General features: G+C 47.2%; 1 protein-coding gene across 1 annotated transcript in view; it reads left to right on the plus strand.

The window, feature by feature from the left end:
* Window positions 1-16,901, plus strand: part of LOC143815469 (acetylserotonin O-methyltransferase-like) — a 185,434-nt gene that overhangs the window by 126,739 nt on the left and 41,794 nt on the right. The window contains exons 7-8 of the mRNA XM_077294686.1: window positions 903-1,043; window positions 2,546-2,668. Of these exons, the coding sequence (XP_077150801.1) occupies window positions 903-1,043; window positions 2,546-2,668 (264 nt within the window). The remainder of the gene's footprint in view (window positions 1-902; window positions 1,044-2,545; window positions 2,669-16,901) is intronic.

Raw genomic sequence — 16,901 nt, forward strand, 5'->3', positions numbered from 1 at the left:
TTTTACTGTACGCATTCAACGACCTGAGCTTCCGAAGAAAGTACAGTCTGCTCATTCCCTTTATGTAAACCTTCTGCACCCCATTTGCTCTGTTTTCATGCATAGTGGAATCACTTGGTTTTGTTTGTCAAATTTATGCTTTTTTTGGCCCAATTTTTCCATGAAGTCCACTTCTGGCCAGAGTTCTCCGAACAGTAGAATGGTGTAGCTGGGTATCACTGATTTCGGCTGGTTGTGATCTGATAACGCTGCTGGACATCTTCTGATTTTGAAGGGAAATAAGTTTGATTTGTCTTTTACCTGTTGCACAAAGTTTCCTTGGCTGACCACTGCATCCAGTCTGCTTTGAAATCTTTGCTTGAGATAGACTTTGCTGATTCAGTATAACTACTTAGTAGTAGTATAACTACTTGCTTGGCTCAGTCTTGCCATAATGTATGATCTCTGATGTGAAACAGACTTTCACAACCTCATCCCTGTAGCAGAGTTTGCCTTTTGTTCACCCAGTTTTGCACTTCCTACACAGCTGTGTCTGTTTCACTTAATGACTGTATTCAAACTACAAAAGAAGATGATGATCATTATAAAATTAGGAATAACGGTTACTCATACACCTGACTATTGCTCTGACCTTGTGCAAGCATACCAAGAAAAATGCATGCTTTTATGAAGACAAAAGGCCGTCACACCAAATATTTATGTGATTTAGATTTCTCTATTGTTGTTTTACTTTACTTATTGGTAATTAATAAAAATAAACTATTATCAATTCTATTTTGAAATTATTCTTACGTTGTAGCATTTTTCCCACACCTGCCTAAAACTTTTTCTTAGTGGTATATGCAGTATGTATACATATATTTGTCAGCAGTTTACAAGGAAAACTATTTTTTTTCTTGTAGGATGTTCAGGGGCTCTTGCAAAGCAATTTGTATCTAGATACAATGAAGCAACAGTCACCATAATGGACCTGCCCAAAGTTGTGGAAACAGCTAAGAAACATTTTATAACAGATAAGGATCAACAGATAAATTTCCTTGAAGGTGCAGTAAATAAAATGTAATTGGCTATAGAAAGGAAGAACATTTCAGATGTTTTGACTTACTAGCTGTACATTCAGTGTACAGATATACAGTATAACATGGCTTTTAATGGAGGACATTGTACTTTGTCACTGACTTTTGCTATGGAATCTGTAGGCATTAGGTAGCATTCACAGTCCATTTACCAGGCACATATATGTCAGTGCTGGCTCACCCAAATAGATCACAGTTCAGTCTCCTGGAGCAAGCTTTATACACAGAAGAGGTATGTTCCTACCAGTTTTGGTGTCCCCTTTAGGCAGAGCTCCAGCAGCTTCCAGCGCCAAACAGAAATGTTCAGAACTCCATGCACAGTTCACCCTAAACAGGTTTGAGCTTCCACATGTTACTCTGCTGCTCCAACACACAGACTGCTCAGCTTTCTTAGCTGACCCATGTAGTCTCTCTTCAGAGAGAAGCTTGGGCTTGTCTCCCAACTACAGCTCACATTTTGGCTTGTCACTCAGAAGCTTCAACACACTGCTCAACATTCAGCAGACTGACTAGAGTCAACACTTAGCCTGGTTATATGCAGAGCTAGCCAGATGATCTAATCATTTCTAGGAGAATTATGAAAATTGAAGTGCACATGTAGATATGTCAAAAATACATGAAATGGAAATTTTATTTTAAAATAAAAAAAATGCAGAATGTGAATAGAGCAGACATCTCATTTCTAAACCTTGTGCTATTACTGAAATAATCTGATTGATTTAACCCCTTCCTGACATGTGACAATAATAATAATAATAATAATAATATTATTATGTGACTTATAAGTATGTTACACCTCAGGTGCAGGTTGTAGCGCTCTCCATGAGCTGAATCCAAAACATGCTCCTATCTCTAACAGTTGACAGATCAAGATTTAACCACTATATGCTGCTGTCAGGCACTGACTGTAACATTTAAAGGGAACCTGTCACCTGAATTTGGCGGGACCGGTTTTGGGTCATATGGGCGGGGTTTTCAGGTGTTTAATTCACCCTTTCCTTACCCGCTGGCTGCATGCTGGCCGCAATATTGGATTGAAGTTCATTCTCTGTTCTCCGGAGTACTCGCCTTGCGCTGGCGTGTACTCCAGATGATCATAAAAAAAGTTTCCTAGAAAAACTGAAATATGTGACAAACTATTGCAATTTTCTATAATATTTACATCAAAATCTTACATTATTTAACCCATAAAGTAGGAATTGTAAAGAAGAAAAATTGAATGCTGTAAATACTGTTTTTTATTCACTTCATAACTCCCTAAAATGACACGAAAAGCGATCAAGAAAATGTTCATACTCTAAAATGGTACTAATGTAACATCAAATGAATGATGCCTTTCAAAGCCCTCTTGCAGCTTGCAAAAATACAAAAAAGTTATGACTCTTGGAAGAAAACCAATTTCTTGTTGTTTTATGCCTGTAATGTCTTCATTTTTTATGTTTACAATGTCTTTCCTTCTTTATCAAAAGGAGACTTCTTTAATGATCCTATTCCTGAGGCAGACCTATTTATTATGGCCAGAATTATTCATGACTGGACAGAAGAAAAATGCCTTGCACTGCTGCGGAAGATATACCAGTCTTGTAGACCCGGTGAGCTCATACTCTGTAGGAAAATGACAATGTAAATGTGATAGACAGGAAAAACTAAACGCAGATACAATTTCTATTGTAGATTTTTTTTTAATCGTAAGTTCATTATCTTTAACAAAAATAATAAAAAATATAACCATTAACAAACAAAGATGTCAAATCTCTATGCCATAAATGTCTGATAGATTTGGGTCCCATCTTTGGAATCTGCACTTATTTTGAGGAGGATCTGTCCCATGCTGTCGGAAGGGAAATAGGCCAGAAACGTGTTACTCTTTCCAATTAATACCATGATAACTATGAAAATAATGTAGCAAGATATTGGTGTATATTATTTAGATTTTAATTTTGCTTTTTACATTTTCATCTTACACATGTGGTCAAAATTGTTGGTACCCCTCGTTTAATGACAGAAAAACCCACAATGGTCACAGAAATAACTTGAATCTGACAAAAGTAAATAAAAGATCTATGAAAATAAACAAATGAAAGTCAGATATTTCTTTTCAACCATGCTTCCACAGAATTAAAAAAAAAAAAAAAAACTCATGAAATGACTATCTTTTTATTTTTCAGCTGATGGAGCAGTTTGGTGAATTATGGTGACAAGATGATATTTTCAGCAGTACCATTTTTATTTACATTCATCTTTTTTTATTGCGTTTCATTCCACTTTTTGTTTAGTTTCATGAAAAAGCATAATTTTTGGCCACTTTTTTTTCTTTTCTTTTTTTTTTTAAGGTGTTCGTGAAGGGTGTGACGGTTTTATACATTGGGTAGTTCCAAATGCTGCAATACCAGATATGTGTAATTTTTGTGTTTATTGTTTTTTCCCTAAATATATGTATTTACTGGTATCATTTTAAAAAAATGTTCTTTATTTTGTGATTTTGTTTGAAAAATATTTGTACATTTTTTTAAACTGTTTTTTTTTTAACTCCTTCACCCCCCAAGGGTGGTTTGCATGTTAAAGGGACTCTGTCACCTGAATTTGGAGGGAACAATTTTCAGCCATAGGGGCGGGGTTTTCAGGTGTTTGATTCACCCTTTCCTTACCCGCTGGCTGCATGCTGGCTGCAATATTGGATTGAAGTTCATTCTCTGTCCTCCATAGTACACGCCTGCGTAAGGCAAGATTGCATCAAACACCCGAAAACCCCGCCCCTATGGCTGAAAATTGTTCCCTTCAAATTCAGGTGACAGAGTCCCTTTAATGACCGGGCCAATTTTTACAATTCTGATCACTGTCCCTTTATGAAGTAATAACTCTGGAACACATCCATGCAACCCACTGATTCTCAGGTTTTCTCATGATATATTGTACTTCATGGTAAAATTTATTTGATATGACTTGCGTTTATTTGTGAAAAAAACGGAAATTTGATGAAAAATTTAGAAAATGTTGCAATTTTCCAACTTTGAATTTTCATGCCCTTAAATCCCAGATATATGGCACACAAAATACTTAAGTAACACTTCTCACATGTCTACTTTACATCAGCACAATTTTGGAACTATTTTTTTTTTGTTAGGAAGTTATAAAGGTTAAAAGTTAATCAGCGATTTCTCATTTTCACAACACCATTTTTTTTAGGGACCACCTCACATTTGAAGTCACTTTGAGGGGAATAAGTGATAGAAAATACCCCAAAGTGACATCATTCTAAAAACTACAACCCTCAACGTGCTCAAAACCACATTCAAGAAGTTTTGTAACCCTTCAGGTGCTTCACAAGAATTTTTGGAATGTTTAAAAAAAATGAACATTAGTGTTGAGCGATACCTTCCGATATCGGAAAGTATCGGCCGATACCGGCAAAATATCGGATCTCGCCGATACCGATACCAATGCAAGTCAATGGGACGAAAATATCGGAATTAAAATAAACCCTTTCTTTCCTTGTAGGTTCATTCTACATGAAGGAAAACAACTAAGAATAATGTAGGATGTATTGGGGGAGGTGGCGGAGACATTAAAGGCATAGAGGTTTAGCCCAATCAAATAGAATAGCAGGAATTTTTTTTCTTTTTTTTTAAGATGTTCGGAGTTACAAAGATATTGACTATGTTAAGAATTTTTTTATTTTGTCAGATATTGATGTTTCACAACTTCCACGCCCTTCACCTTTTTTTTTTTACTTCTCCCACACTTTCTTCTTCATCATCATCAGCATCTTTGACATCAACTTCTTCTTCACCTTATTCATCTTCTTCATCTTCTACCTATTTTTTTGTTACATTCTTCATATTCTTTTTATTCAACTATTATTATTCTTCATATTCTACTTCTTCATCATATTATTATTTGTGACAGGCATTCCTGTAGTTGTTATCTATAAAAGTTTGAAGATTACACCTTCCGTTCTGCCTGTCACAAGAGTTACATTTGTCCGCGTTCAGTTTGGCCTGCAGCATCAGGCTTTATCCAGGGGCACCACGAGGAGGAACGGACTCACCCCATACACTGCTTAGTCGTCTTCTGCTTATAATTTAGATAATATCTTTTGCTCTGATATTTAGTGTTATGCTTAATGTTCTTCTGCTCTTTGTTCTGCAGCCTCTTGTTCTTCTGCTTCTCGGTCTTCCATGTCGTCGTCTCCGGGGTCGTCGTCTCCGGGTTGGTCTTCAGGGTCATCGTCTCCAGGGTCGTCGTCATCTCAGTGGTTGTCGTCTCTGGTGTCGTCGTCATCTTAGGGGTGGTCTTCCGGGTTGTCGTCTTTAGGGTCTTGAACTTGGAAATGTAGCAGAAGGTACAAGAAGGCTGAGAAAATGCCGAGAACCAGCTGATGGAACTGGAACTCGGATGGCTACCCGAAGGTCCAAGAGCCAATGGAACTACCGAGGACCAGCTGACGTTACTGGAACCCGGTTACTAAGCAGGAGGTACCCATGCCAGAAAGCACTACCAAGGACCACCTGACGTTGGTGGAACTCGGATACCCAGAAGGAGGCACCTAAGCCAAAGGCTCTGCCCGGAACCAGCTGACGGTACTGGAACCAGGATGGGGAGCAGAAGGTACAAGAGCAAAAGACACTGCCGAGAACCAGCTGATGGTACTGGAACCGGGATGGGTAGCCGAAGGTCCAAGAGCCAATGGAACTACCGAGGACCAGCTGACGTTACTGGAACCCGGTTACTAAGCAGGAGGTACCCGTCCCTGAAAGCACTACCAAGGACCACCTGACATTGGTGGAACTCGGATACCCAGAAGGAGACACCTAAGCCAAAGGCTCTACCCGGAACCAGCTGACGGTACTGGAACCAGGATGGGGACATATTCAAGACTGTCTTCCTAGAGCCCCAACTAGCGGTGTTGGAGCAAAGGGTCAGCAGGGGGAGCAGAGTGTAGGCCGAAGCCTGCACTTGAGGCAGCTTTGTGTCTGCGTGGCATTTGCAGGACACGATGCCGGCTACACAGCAGGGGAACAGCTGGCGTTGCTGAACCCCTCTGACACATTGGCGGGTGTTTTTCTCTGTGCAGCTAGCACTTCCGGGCACCAACTGGTGTTGTTAGAGCCCAGGGTCAGCAGGAGGAGCAGAGGAGCATAGTATAGGCCGAAGCCTGCACTGGCGGCAGCTTTGTGTCTGCGTGGCGTTTGCAGGACACGTTGCCGGCTACACAGCAGGGGAACAGCTTGCGTTGCTGAACCCCACTGACACATTGGCGGGTGTTTTTCTCTGTGCAGCCAGCACTTCCGGGCACCAACTGGCGGTGTTAGAGCCCAGGGTCTGCAGGAGGAGCAGAGTGTAGGCCGAAGCCTAATTGAACCAATTTTAAAGGTAACCTTTAACCCCCCTCAGGTGTTACAAACTAGAAGAGCCACCTTGTGCAGCAGTAATGCTGCACAAGTCAAAGGTTGCTCTTGTAATTTTGTTCCTTGCACACGCTGAATGAAACCCGTTTAAAATTTAGCCCCTTATACAGTCAAACTGTCTTGGAGGCGTGACTTTCCTTCTTAATGAGACGCAGCACAGTTGTCAAAACTACCACCTTGGTGCTGGGCGCAGCCTCCTGAGCGTCGCTTTTTGCTGTACAGGAGTCTGCGCTGTTGTGTTATCCCTTGGCCCTGCGCTGTTAGCGCTGCCCGTCTTCTGACATCATTTCATGTAGGCCGGTGCGGTTTGCGATGCCCATGAATCCCAGCCCCGCAGTGTCTTTTCATTAATTCACACTGCGGGGCTGGGATTCATGGCCTTGCGCAGAAAATATGTTCGCCTCTCACTCATGTCCTTACACCTGCTTCAGACTGTGCGGCGTCAGCTGATCCCTTATCGCATGCCATGGCCATGAAGCCGCATAGTCTGAAGAAGGCAGAAGGAGATGAGTGACAGGCGAACATATGCACTGCTCATGCCCATCAATCACACCCTCGCAGTCCAAATAAATAAGACACCGAGGGGCGTTGTGTCGGGCAGGGCGGCCGCACAGGCGCAGCCAGCCAACCAATGATGTCAGAAGACAGGCAGCGCTACCAAGGGGGTTGCTGCGTGTCATTACAAAGGAAAGTCACACCTCAGGGACGGTGTAATGGTATCAGGGGACACATTTTATACTTGTTGAGTTCGACGTATGCAAGGAGAATAACTTAATGAGCCACCTTGTACAAATGCAGCATTACTGCTGTACAAGGTGGCTGTTATACATACAATCGCCTGGGGGGGACAGGTTCCCTTCAATTTCAGTTGTTGTGTCTGCATGGCGTTTGCAGGACACGATGCTGGCTACACAGCAGGGGAACAGCTGGCGTTACTGAACCCCACTGACACATTGGCTGGTGTTTTTCTCTGTGCAGCCAGCAGCTCTGGGCACCAACTGGCGGTGTTAGAGCCCAGGGACAGCAGGAGGAGAGGGAGCAGAGTGTAGGCCGAAGCCTGCACTGGAGGCAGTTTTAGGTCTGTTGTGTCTGCGTGGCGTTTGCAGGACACGTAGCCGGCTACACAGCAGGGGAACAGCTGGCGTTGCTGAACCCCACTGACACATTGGCAGGTGTTTTTCTCTGTGCAGCCAGCACTTCCGGGCACCAACTGGCGGTGTTAGAGCCCAGGGTAAGCAGGAGGAGCAGAGTGTAGGCCGAAGCCTGCACTGGCGGCAGCTTTGTGTCTGGGTGGCGTTTGCAGGACACGTTGCCGGCTACACAGCGGTGGAACAGCTGGCGTTGCTGAACCCCACTGACACATTGGCCCAGGGACAGCAGGAGGAGCAGAGTGTAGGCCGAAGCCTTCACTGGAGCAAGTTGAGAGGGAACCTTTACCCCCCCCAGGCGTTTGTTGCTGAAAGAGCCATCTTGTACAGCACTAATGCTGCAAAAGGAAAAGGTGGCTCTTTTAATTATGCTCCTTGCAAACGCTGAACTAGACACTTATGAAATGTGTACCCTCACACCGTAAAACCGTCCCGGAGGTGGGACTTTCCTTCGTAATGTGACGCAGCACAGCCGTCATTCCTACCCCCTTGGCCGCGATCCCGCCTCGCAGTGTCTTCTGATGTAATCCCACTGCGGGCCTGGGATCCATGGGCATGCGCAGTGCATATCCTCGCCTCTCACTCCCCTCCCTCCGGCTTCTTCAGACTGTGTGGCGTCCCGGCCGTGGCATGCTATTAGGGATCAGCTGACGGCGCACAGTCTGGAGAAGGCGGAGGGAGATGAGTGAGAGCCTGAGGTGAAGATATGCACTGCGCATGGCCATGGATCATAGGCCAGCAGTGTGATTAAATCAGAAGACACTGCGAGGCGGGATCTCGGCCAGCGCGGCCGCACAGGCGCAGCCAGCCTGACACCAAATGCCGTCAGAAGATGGGCAGCGCTAAGTGTGCCTGGCCAAGGGATAACATAACAGCGCAGGCTCCGGGACAGAATCAAACAACGCTGAGGAGGCGGCGCACGGCGCCAAGGGGGTAGGAATGACGGCTGTGCTGCGTCACATTACAAAGGTAAGTCCAACCTCCGGGACGGTTTAACGGTGTAAGGAGACACATTTCATAAGTGTTAGGTTCAGCGTGTGCAAGGAGCACAACGAAAATAGGCACCTTTTCCTTGTGCAGCATTACTGCTGCACAAGGTGGCTCTTTCGGTAACAAACGCCTGGGGGGGGAGGAAGGTTCCCTTAAATTTCAGTTGTGCCAGCGTGGCAGTCGCATGACACGTTGCCGGATACACAGCAGGGGAGCAGCAGGCGTTACTGAACCCCACTAACACATTGGCGAGGTGTTTGGCTCTGTGCAAACAGCACTTCCGGGCAGCAACCAGCAGTGTTGGAGCCCAGGGACAGCAGGAGGAGCAGAGTGTAGGCCGAAGCCTGCACTGGAGGCATGTAAATGTCTGTTAGTGTGCCAGCGTGGCGGTCGCATGACACGTTGCCGGATACACAGCAGGGGAGCAGCTGACGTTACTGAACCCCAATAACAGAGGAGCGACTGTTGACTGTGCGGACAGCACTTCCAGGCACCAACTGGCGGTGTTAGAGCCCAGGGACAGCAGGAGGAGCAGATTGGAGGTATTGCCGCACACACAGCTGGGGAACAGCTGACGTTACTGAACCCCAATAACAGAGGAGCGACTGTTGACTGTGCGGACAGCACTTCCAGGCACCAACTGGCGGTGTTAGAGCCCAGGGACAGCAGGAGGAGCAGATTGGAGGTATTGCCACACACACAGCTGGGGAGCAGCTGACGTTACTGAACCACAATAACAGAGGAGCGACTGTTGACTGTGCGGACAGCACTTCCAGGCACCAACTGGCGGTGTTAGAGCCCAGGGACAGCAGGAGGAGCAGATTGGAGTTATTGCCGCACACACAGCAGGGGAGCAGCTGACGTTACTGAACCCCAATAACACGGCAGCAAGTGTTAACTGTGCGGACAGCACTTCCAGGCACCAACTGGCGGTGTTAGAGCCCAGGGACAGCAGGAGGAGCAGATTGGATGTATTGCCGCACACACAGCTGGGGAACAGCTGATGTTACTGAACCCCAATAACAGAGGAGCGACTGTTGACTGTGTGGACAGCACTTCCAGGCACCAACTGGCGGTGTTAGAGCCCAGGGACAGCAGGAGGAGCAGAGGAATACAGTGTAGGCCGAAGCCTGATTGGAGCAAGTCGAAAGGGAACCTTTAACCCCCCCCAAGGCGTTTGTAGCTGAAAGAGCCGTCTTGTGCAGCACTAAGGATGCAAAAGGAAAAGGTGGCTCTTTTAATTATGCTCCTTGCAAACACAGAACTAAACACTTATAAAATGTCTCCCCTAATACCGTGAGACCGTCCCAGAGGTGGGACTTCCTTTGTAATGGAGCGCAGCACAGCCGTCATTCCTACCCCCTTGGTGCCGTGCGCCGCCTCCTCAGCGTTGTTTGATTCTGTCCCGGAGTCTGCGCAGTTATGTTATCCCTTGGCCAGGCGCACTTAGCGCTGCCCTTCTTCTGACATCATTTGTTATCTGGCTGGCTGCGCCTGTGCGGCCGCGCTGCCCGTGATCCCGCCTCGCAGTGTCGTCTAATGTAATCGCACTGCGGGCCTGGGATCCATGCGCATGCGCAGTGCATATCCTCGCCTCTCACTCCCCTCCCTCCGGCTTCTTCAGACTGTGCGGCGTCCCGGGCATGGCATGCTATTAGGGATCAGCTGACGGTGCAAAGTTTGAAGAAGGCGGAGGGAGATGAGTGAGAGCCTGAGGTGAAGATATGCACTGCGCATGGCCATGAATCCCAGGCCCACAGTGTGATTAAATCAGAAGACACTGCGAGGCAGGATCTCGGCCAACGCGGCCGCACAGGCGCAGTCAGCCTGACAACAAATGATGTCAGAAGACGGGCAGTGCTAAGTGTGCCTGGCCAAGGGATAACATAACAGCGCAGGCTCCGGGACAGAATCAAACAACACTGAGGAGGCGGCGCATGGCACCAAGGGGGTAGGAATGACGGCTGTGCTGCGTCACATTACGAAGGAAAGTCCCACCTCCGGGACGGTTTTACGGTATCAGTGGACACATTTTATAAGTGTTAAGTTCTGCGTGTGCAAGGAGCTAAACTAAAATGGCTACTTTTTCCTTGTGCAGCATTACTGCTGCACAAGGTGGCTCTTTCAGTAACAAACGCCTGGGGGGTGGACAGGTCCCCTCCAATTTCAGTTGTGTCAGCGTGGCGGTCGCAGGACACATTGCCGGCTACACAGCTGGGGATCAGCTGACGTTACTGAAACCCAATAACACTGGGTCGTATGTTTTCACTGTGCAGCCTGCACTTCTGAGCCTCAACTGGCGGTGTTGGAGCCCAGGAATTACAGTTCAGGTGGTAGAAAGATGAACACAACAGGAGACCTGGATGCTGTAGACAGTCACCCAATTATTTAATCAGGAAGAGGAGTGGCAAATTCCTGCGAGATCCAGGCCTGGTTCATTTTCAGAAAAGTAAGCCGGTCAACGTTATCGGAGGATAGTCGCATGCGACGGTCTGTTAGTACACCACCTGCAGCACTAAAGACCGCGTTCCGATAATACACTAGCCGCAGGGCAAGCCAGCACCTCCAATGCATACTGGCTTAGCTCTGGCCATGTATCCAGCTTAGAGACCCAAAACTTGAAAGGGGAAGAGCCGTCTGGGAGTACAGTAAGAGGGCAAGACATGTAGTCTGTCACCATCTGACGGAACCATTGCCTCCTGCTGACTGGAGCCGCCTGTGATGGTGTAGACATTTGTGGCGGGCACACAAAACTGTGCCACAGTTGGGCCATACTGGTCTTGCCTTGGGCAGAGGCACTGCTTCTGCTCCCTCTTTGTGCAGAGCCTCCTCCACTGCCTGGATGCACTGAGCTGCTTTGTAAAGCACTAGCAGCACTTCTATCAGTTGGACTGGAGAAGATGATGGAATTCACCAGTGTGTCTTGGTACTCCCGCATTTTACGCTCCAGGTTCAACTGTGTGATGAGGCTTTGTACGTTATCCTGGTAGCGAGGATCGAGGAGGGTGTACACCCAATAATCAGCCATGTTGAGAATGTGGGCGATGCGGCGGTCGTTTCTCAGGCACTGCAGCATGTAATCAACCATGTGCTGCTGACTGCCAACTGGCCAAGAAACGCTGTCCCCTGCTTGAGGCGTGATCTCTGCCCGCTCTTCATCACCCCACCCTCGCTGTACATACTGACTACTGGACAATTGTGTAACTCCCTCCTCTGGATGGATGTCTTCCTCCTCCATTGACTCCTCCTCATCCTCCTCACAAAGTGTCCCCTGCCTACGCATTTGTGAGGAACCACGTGGCGCTGACTGTCCAGAAGCTGATGGAAATGGTGACTCCTCATCCTCCACCTCTTCCACAACATCATCCCTTAGCGCTTGCAGTGTTTGTTGAAGCAGGCAGATAAGGGGGACAGTCATGCTGACTAGTGCATCATCTGCACTCGCCATCCGCGTGGAATAATCGAAGGGACGCAAAACCTGGCAGACGTCCTTCATATTGGCCCACTCTGTGGTTGTGAAGTCTGAACGGTGAGGAGTGCGACTTCTTTGCGCCTGATGCAGCTGGTACTCCATTACTGCTTGCTGCTGCTCACACAACTGCTCCAACATATGTAATGTGGAATTCCACCTGGTAGGTAGGTCACATATGATGCGAAGTTCCGGAAGGCGGAATCGGCGCTGCAGAGCTGCAATGCGCGATCTTGCCGTGCTGGAATGCCGCAAGTGAGCACACTCTAGGCGGACTTTGTGCAGCAGTGCATCAAGATCCGGATAGTCCCTCAAAAAACTCTGCATGACCAAGTTGAGCACATGTGCCAGACATGGGATGTGAGTGAGGTTGCCGAGGCCCAGAGCTGCCATCAGATTTCGGCCATTGTCACACACTACCATGCCTGGCTGGAGATTCGCTGCCACAAACCACACATCGCTCTCCTGCTTGATGGCATTCCAGAGCTCCTGCGCTGTGTGGCTTCGATTCCCCAAAGAAATTAATTTCAAGACGGCCTGTTGACGTTTGGCCACGGCTGTGCTCATGTCGGTCGTAACAGGTAAACGTTCACGGGTCCATGTGGAGGTGGACTGTGACGGCTCCTGCAGCGATGATTCAGAGGAACTTGTGTATGAGGAGGAGTCAATGCGTACAGACTGGATTCCTACAATCCTTGGAGTGGGCAGGACACATCCTGCGCCACTCGCACGATCTGTACCCGGCTCAACAACATTAACCCAATGGGCAGTGAGGGAAAGGTATCGCCCCTGTCCATGGTGACTGGTCCACGCATCGGTGGTGAGGTGGATCTTGCTACTGACGGAGTTCAGTAGCGCGTGTTTTATGTGTCCCTCCACATGCTTGTGCAGGGCAGGGACGGCTTGCCTGCTGAAATAAAAGCGGCTGGGCACATTGTACTGTGGGACTGCCAATGACATCAAGTCACGGAAGCTGTCAGTCTCCACCAGCCTGAATGACAGCATTTCCAGTGACAGAAGTTTGGCAATGTGTCATGATCTCAATGGCAAGAGAACATAGCATAAGCATATATAGGAACTAGCTCTTGGAAGATGGGAACTGAGCTGACCATGAACTAAACCTAACGCACAACTAGCAGTGGCCGGGTAGCATGCCTACGTTGATTCTAGATGCCCAGCCCAGCCGGAGGACTAAATAAAGCTAGCAGAGGAAAATATTAGTCCTAACTCACCTCTAGAGAAATACCCCGAAAGGAGACAGAGGCCCCCCACATGTATTGGCGGTGAGTTGAGATGAAATAACAAACGTAGTATGAAAATAGGTTTAGCAAATTTGAGGTCCACTTACTACATAGCAGAAGACAGAAAGGACACTTTCATGGTCAGCTGAAAACCCTATCAAAAACACCATCCAGAAATTACTTTAAAACTCTGGCATTAACTCATAACACCAGAGTGGCAATTCCCGTTCACAAGAGCTTTCCAGACACAGTAACGAAACTACAGCTGTGAACTGGAACAAAATGCAAAAACAAACATGGACAAGAGTCCAACTTATCTAGTAGTTGTCTAGGAGCAGGAACAAGCACAGAGAGGCTTCTGATAACATTGTTGACCGGCAAGCAACTAACAGAGCAGCAAGGTTATATAGCGACTCCCACATCTTGATGGGAACAGGTGAACAGAGAAGATGAAGACACCAGTTCAATTCCACCAGTAGCCACCGGGGGAGCCCAGAATCCAAATTCACAACAGTACCCCCCCCTCAAGGAGGGGGCACCGAACCCTCACCAGAACCACCAGGGCGATCAGGATGGGCCCTATGAAAGGCACGAACCAGATCAGAGGCATGAACATCAGATGCATTCACCCAAGAATTATCCTCCTGGCCGTATCCCTTCCACTTGACCAGATACTGGAGTCTCCGTCTGGAAACACGAGAGTCCAAAATTTTCTCCACAACGTACTCCAACTCACCCTCAACCAACACCGGAGCAGGAGGCTCAACGGAAGGCACAACCGGTACCTCATACCTGCGCAATAATGACCGATGAAAAACGTTATGAATAGAAAAGGATGCAGGGAGGTCCAAACGGAAGGAAACAGGGTTAAGAATCTCCAATATCTTATACGGGCCGATAAACCGAGGCTTAAACTTAGGAGAAGAGACCCTCATAGGGACAAAACGAGAAGACAACCACACCAAATCCCCAACAGAAAGCCGAGGACCAACACGACGGTGGCGGTTGGCAAAAAGCTGAGTCTTCTCCTGGGACAACCTCAAATTGTCCACCACCTGCCCCCAGATCTGATGCAATCTCTCCACCACAGCATCCACTCCAGGACAATCCGAAGATTCCACCTGACCAGAGGAAAATCGAGGATGAAACCCCGAATTACAGAAAAACGGGGACACCAAAGTGGCAGAGCTGGCCCGATTATTGAGAGCGAACTCCGCCAATGGCAAAAAAGCAACCCAATCATCCTGGTCAGCAGACACAAAACACCTCAGATATGTCTCCAGGGTCTGATTAATCCGCTCGGTCTGGCCATTCGTCTGAGGATGGAAAGCGGACGAAAAAGATAAATCTATGCCCATCCTAGCACAGAATGCCCGCCAAAATCTAGACACGAATTGGGTCCCTCTGTCAGAAACGATATTCTCAGGAATACCATGCAAACGAACAACATTTTGAAAAAACAGAGGAACCAACTCGGAAGAAGAAGGTAACTTGGGCAGAGGAACCAAATGGACCATCTTAGAAAAACGGTCACACACCACCCAGATGACAGACATCTTCTGAGAAACAGGCAGATCTGAAATAAAATCCATCGAGATGTGCGTCCAAGGCCTCTTAGGAATAGGCAAGGGCAACAATAATCCACTAGCCCGAGAACAACAAGGCTTGGCCCGAGCACAAACGTCACAAGACTGCACAAAGCCTCGCACATCTCGTGACAGGGAAGGCCACCAGAAGGACCTTGCCACCAAATCCCTGGTACCAAAAATGCCAGGATGACCTGCCAACGCAGAAGAATGAACCTCAGAGATGACTCTACTGGTCCAATCATCAGGAACAAACAGTTTATCAGGTGGGCAACGATCAGGTCTCTCCGCCTGAAACTCCTGCAAGGCCCGCCACAGGTCTGGAGAAACGGCTGACAATACCACTCCATCCTTAAGGATACCTGTGGGCTCAGAGTTACCAGGCGAGTCAGGCTCAAAACTCCTAGAAAGGGCATCCGCCTTAACATTCTTAGAACCCGGTAGGTATGACACCACAAAATTAAACCGAGAGAAAAATAATGACCAGCGCGCCTGTCTAGGATTCAGGCGCCTGGCGGTCTCAAGATAAATCAAATTTTTGTGGTCAGTCAATACCACCACCTGATGTCTGGCCCCCTCAAGCCAATGGCGCCACTCCTCAAAAGCCCACTTCATGGCCAAAAGCTCCCGATTCCCAACATCATAATTCCGCTCAGCAGGCGAAAATTTACGGGAAAAGAAGGCACAAGGCCTCATCACGGAGCAGTCAGAACTTTTCTGCGACAACACTGCCCCAGCTCCGATCTCAGAAGCGTCGACCTCAACCTGAAAAGGTAGAGCAACATCAGGCTGACGCAACACAGGGGCAGAGGAAAAACGGCGCTTAAGCTCCCGAAAGGCCTCCACAGCATCAGGGGACCAATCAGCAACATCAGCACCCTTCTTAGTCAAATCGGTCAATGGCTTAGCAATATCCGAAAAACCAGCAATAAATCGACGATAAAAGTTAGCAAAGCCCAAAAATTTCTGAAGACTCTTAAGAGAAGAGGGCTGCGTCCAATCACAAATAGCTTGAACCTTGACAGGATCCATTTCAATGGAAGAGGGGGAAAAAATATATCCCAAAAAGGAAATCCTCTGTACCCCAAAAACACACTTAGAACCCTTCACACACAAAGAATTAGACCGCAAAACCTGAAAAACCCTCCTGACTTGCTGGACATGAGAGTCCCAGTCATCCGAAAAAATCAGAATATCATCCAGATACACAATCATAAATTTATCCAAATAATCGCGAAAAATATCATGCATAAAGGACTGGAAAACTGACGGAGCATTAGAAAGACCAAAAGGCATCACTAAATACTCAAAGTGGCCCTCGGGCGTATTAAATGCGGTTTTCCACTCATCCCCCTGCCTGATTCGCACCAAATTATACGCCCCACGAAGGTCAATCTTAGAGAACCACTTGGCCCCCTTTATGCGAGCAAACAAATCAGTCAGCAACGGCAATGGGTATTGATATTTAACAGTGATTTTATTCAAAAGCCGATAATCAATACATGGTCTCAAAGAGCCGTCTTTTTTTGACACAAAGAAAAAACCGGCTCCTAAGGGAGATGACGATGGACGAATATGTCCCTTTTCCAAGGACTCCTTTATATATTCTCGCATAGCAGCATGTTCAGGCACAGACAGATTAAATAAACGACCCTTTGGGTATTTACTACCCGGGATTAAATCTATGGCACAATCGCACTCTCGGTGCGGAGGTAACGAACCAAGCTTGGATTCTTCAAAGACGTCACGATAGTCAGACAGGAACTCAGGAATTTCAGAGGGAATGGATGATGAAATGGAAACCACAGGTACATCCCCATGAGCCCCCTTACATCCCCAGCTCAACACAGACATAGCTCTCCAGTCGAGGACTGGGTTGTGAGATTGCAGCCAAGGCAATCCTAGCACCAAATCATCATGTAGATTATACAGCACCAGAAAGCGAATAATCTCCTGGTGATCCGGATTAATACGCATAGTTAC

Source organism: Ranitomeya variabilis, chromosome 3, assembly GCF_051348905.1.
Source record: "Ranitomeya variabilis isolate aRanVar5 chromosome 3, aRanVar5.hap1, whole genome shotgun sequence".
Lineage (NCBI taxonomy): Eukaryota > Metazoa > Chordata > Amphibia > Anura > Dendrobatidae > Ranitomeya > Ranitomeya variabilis.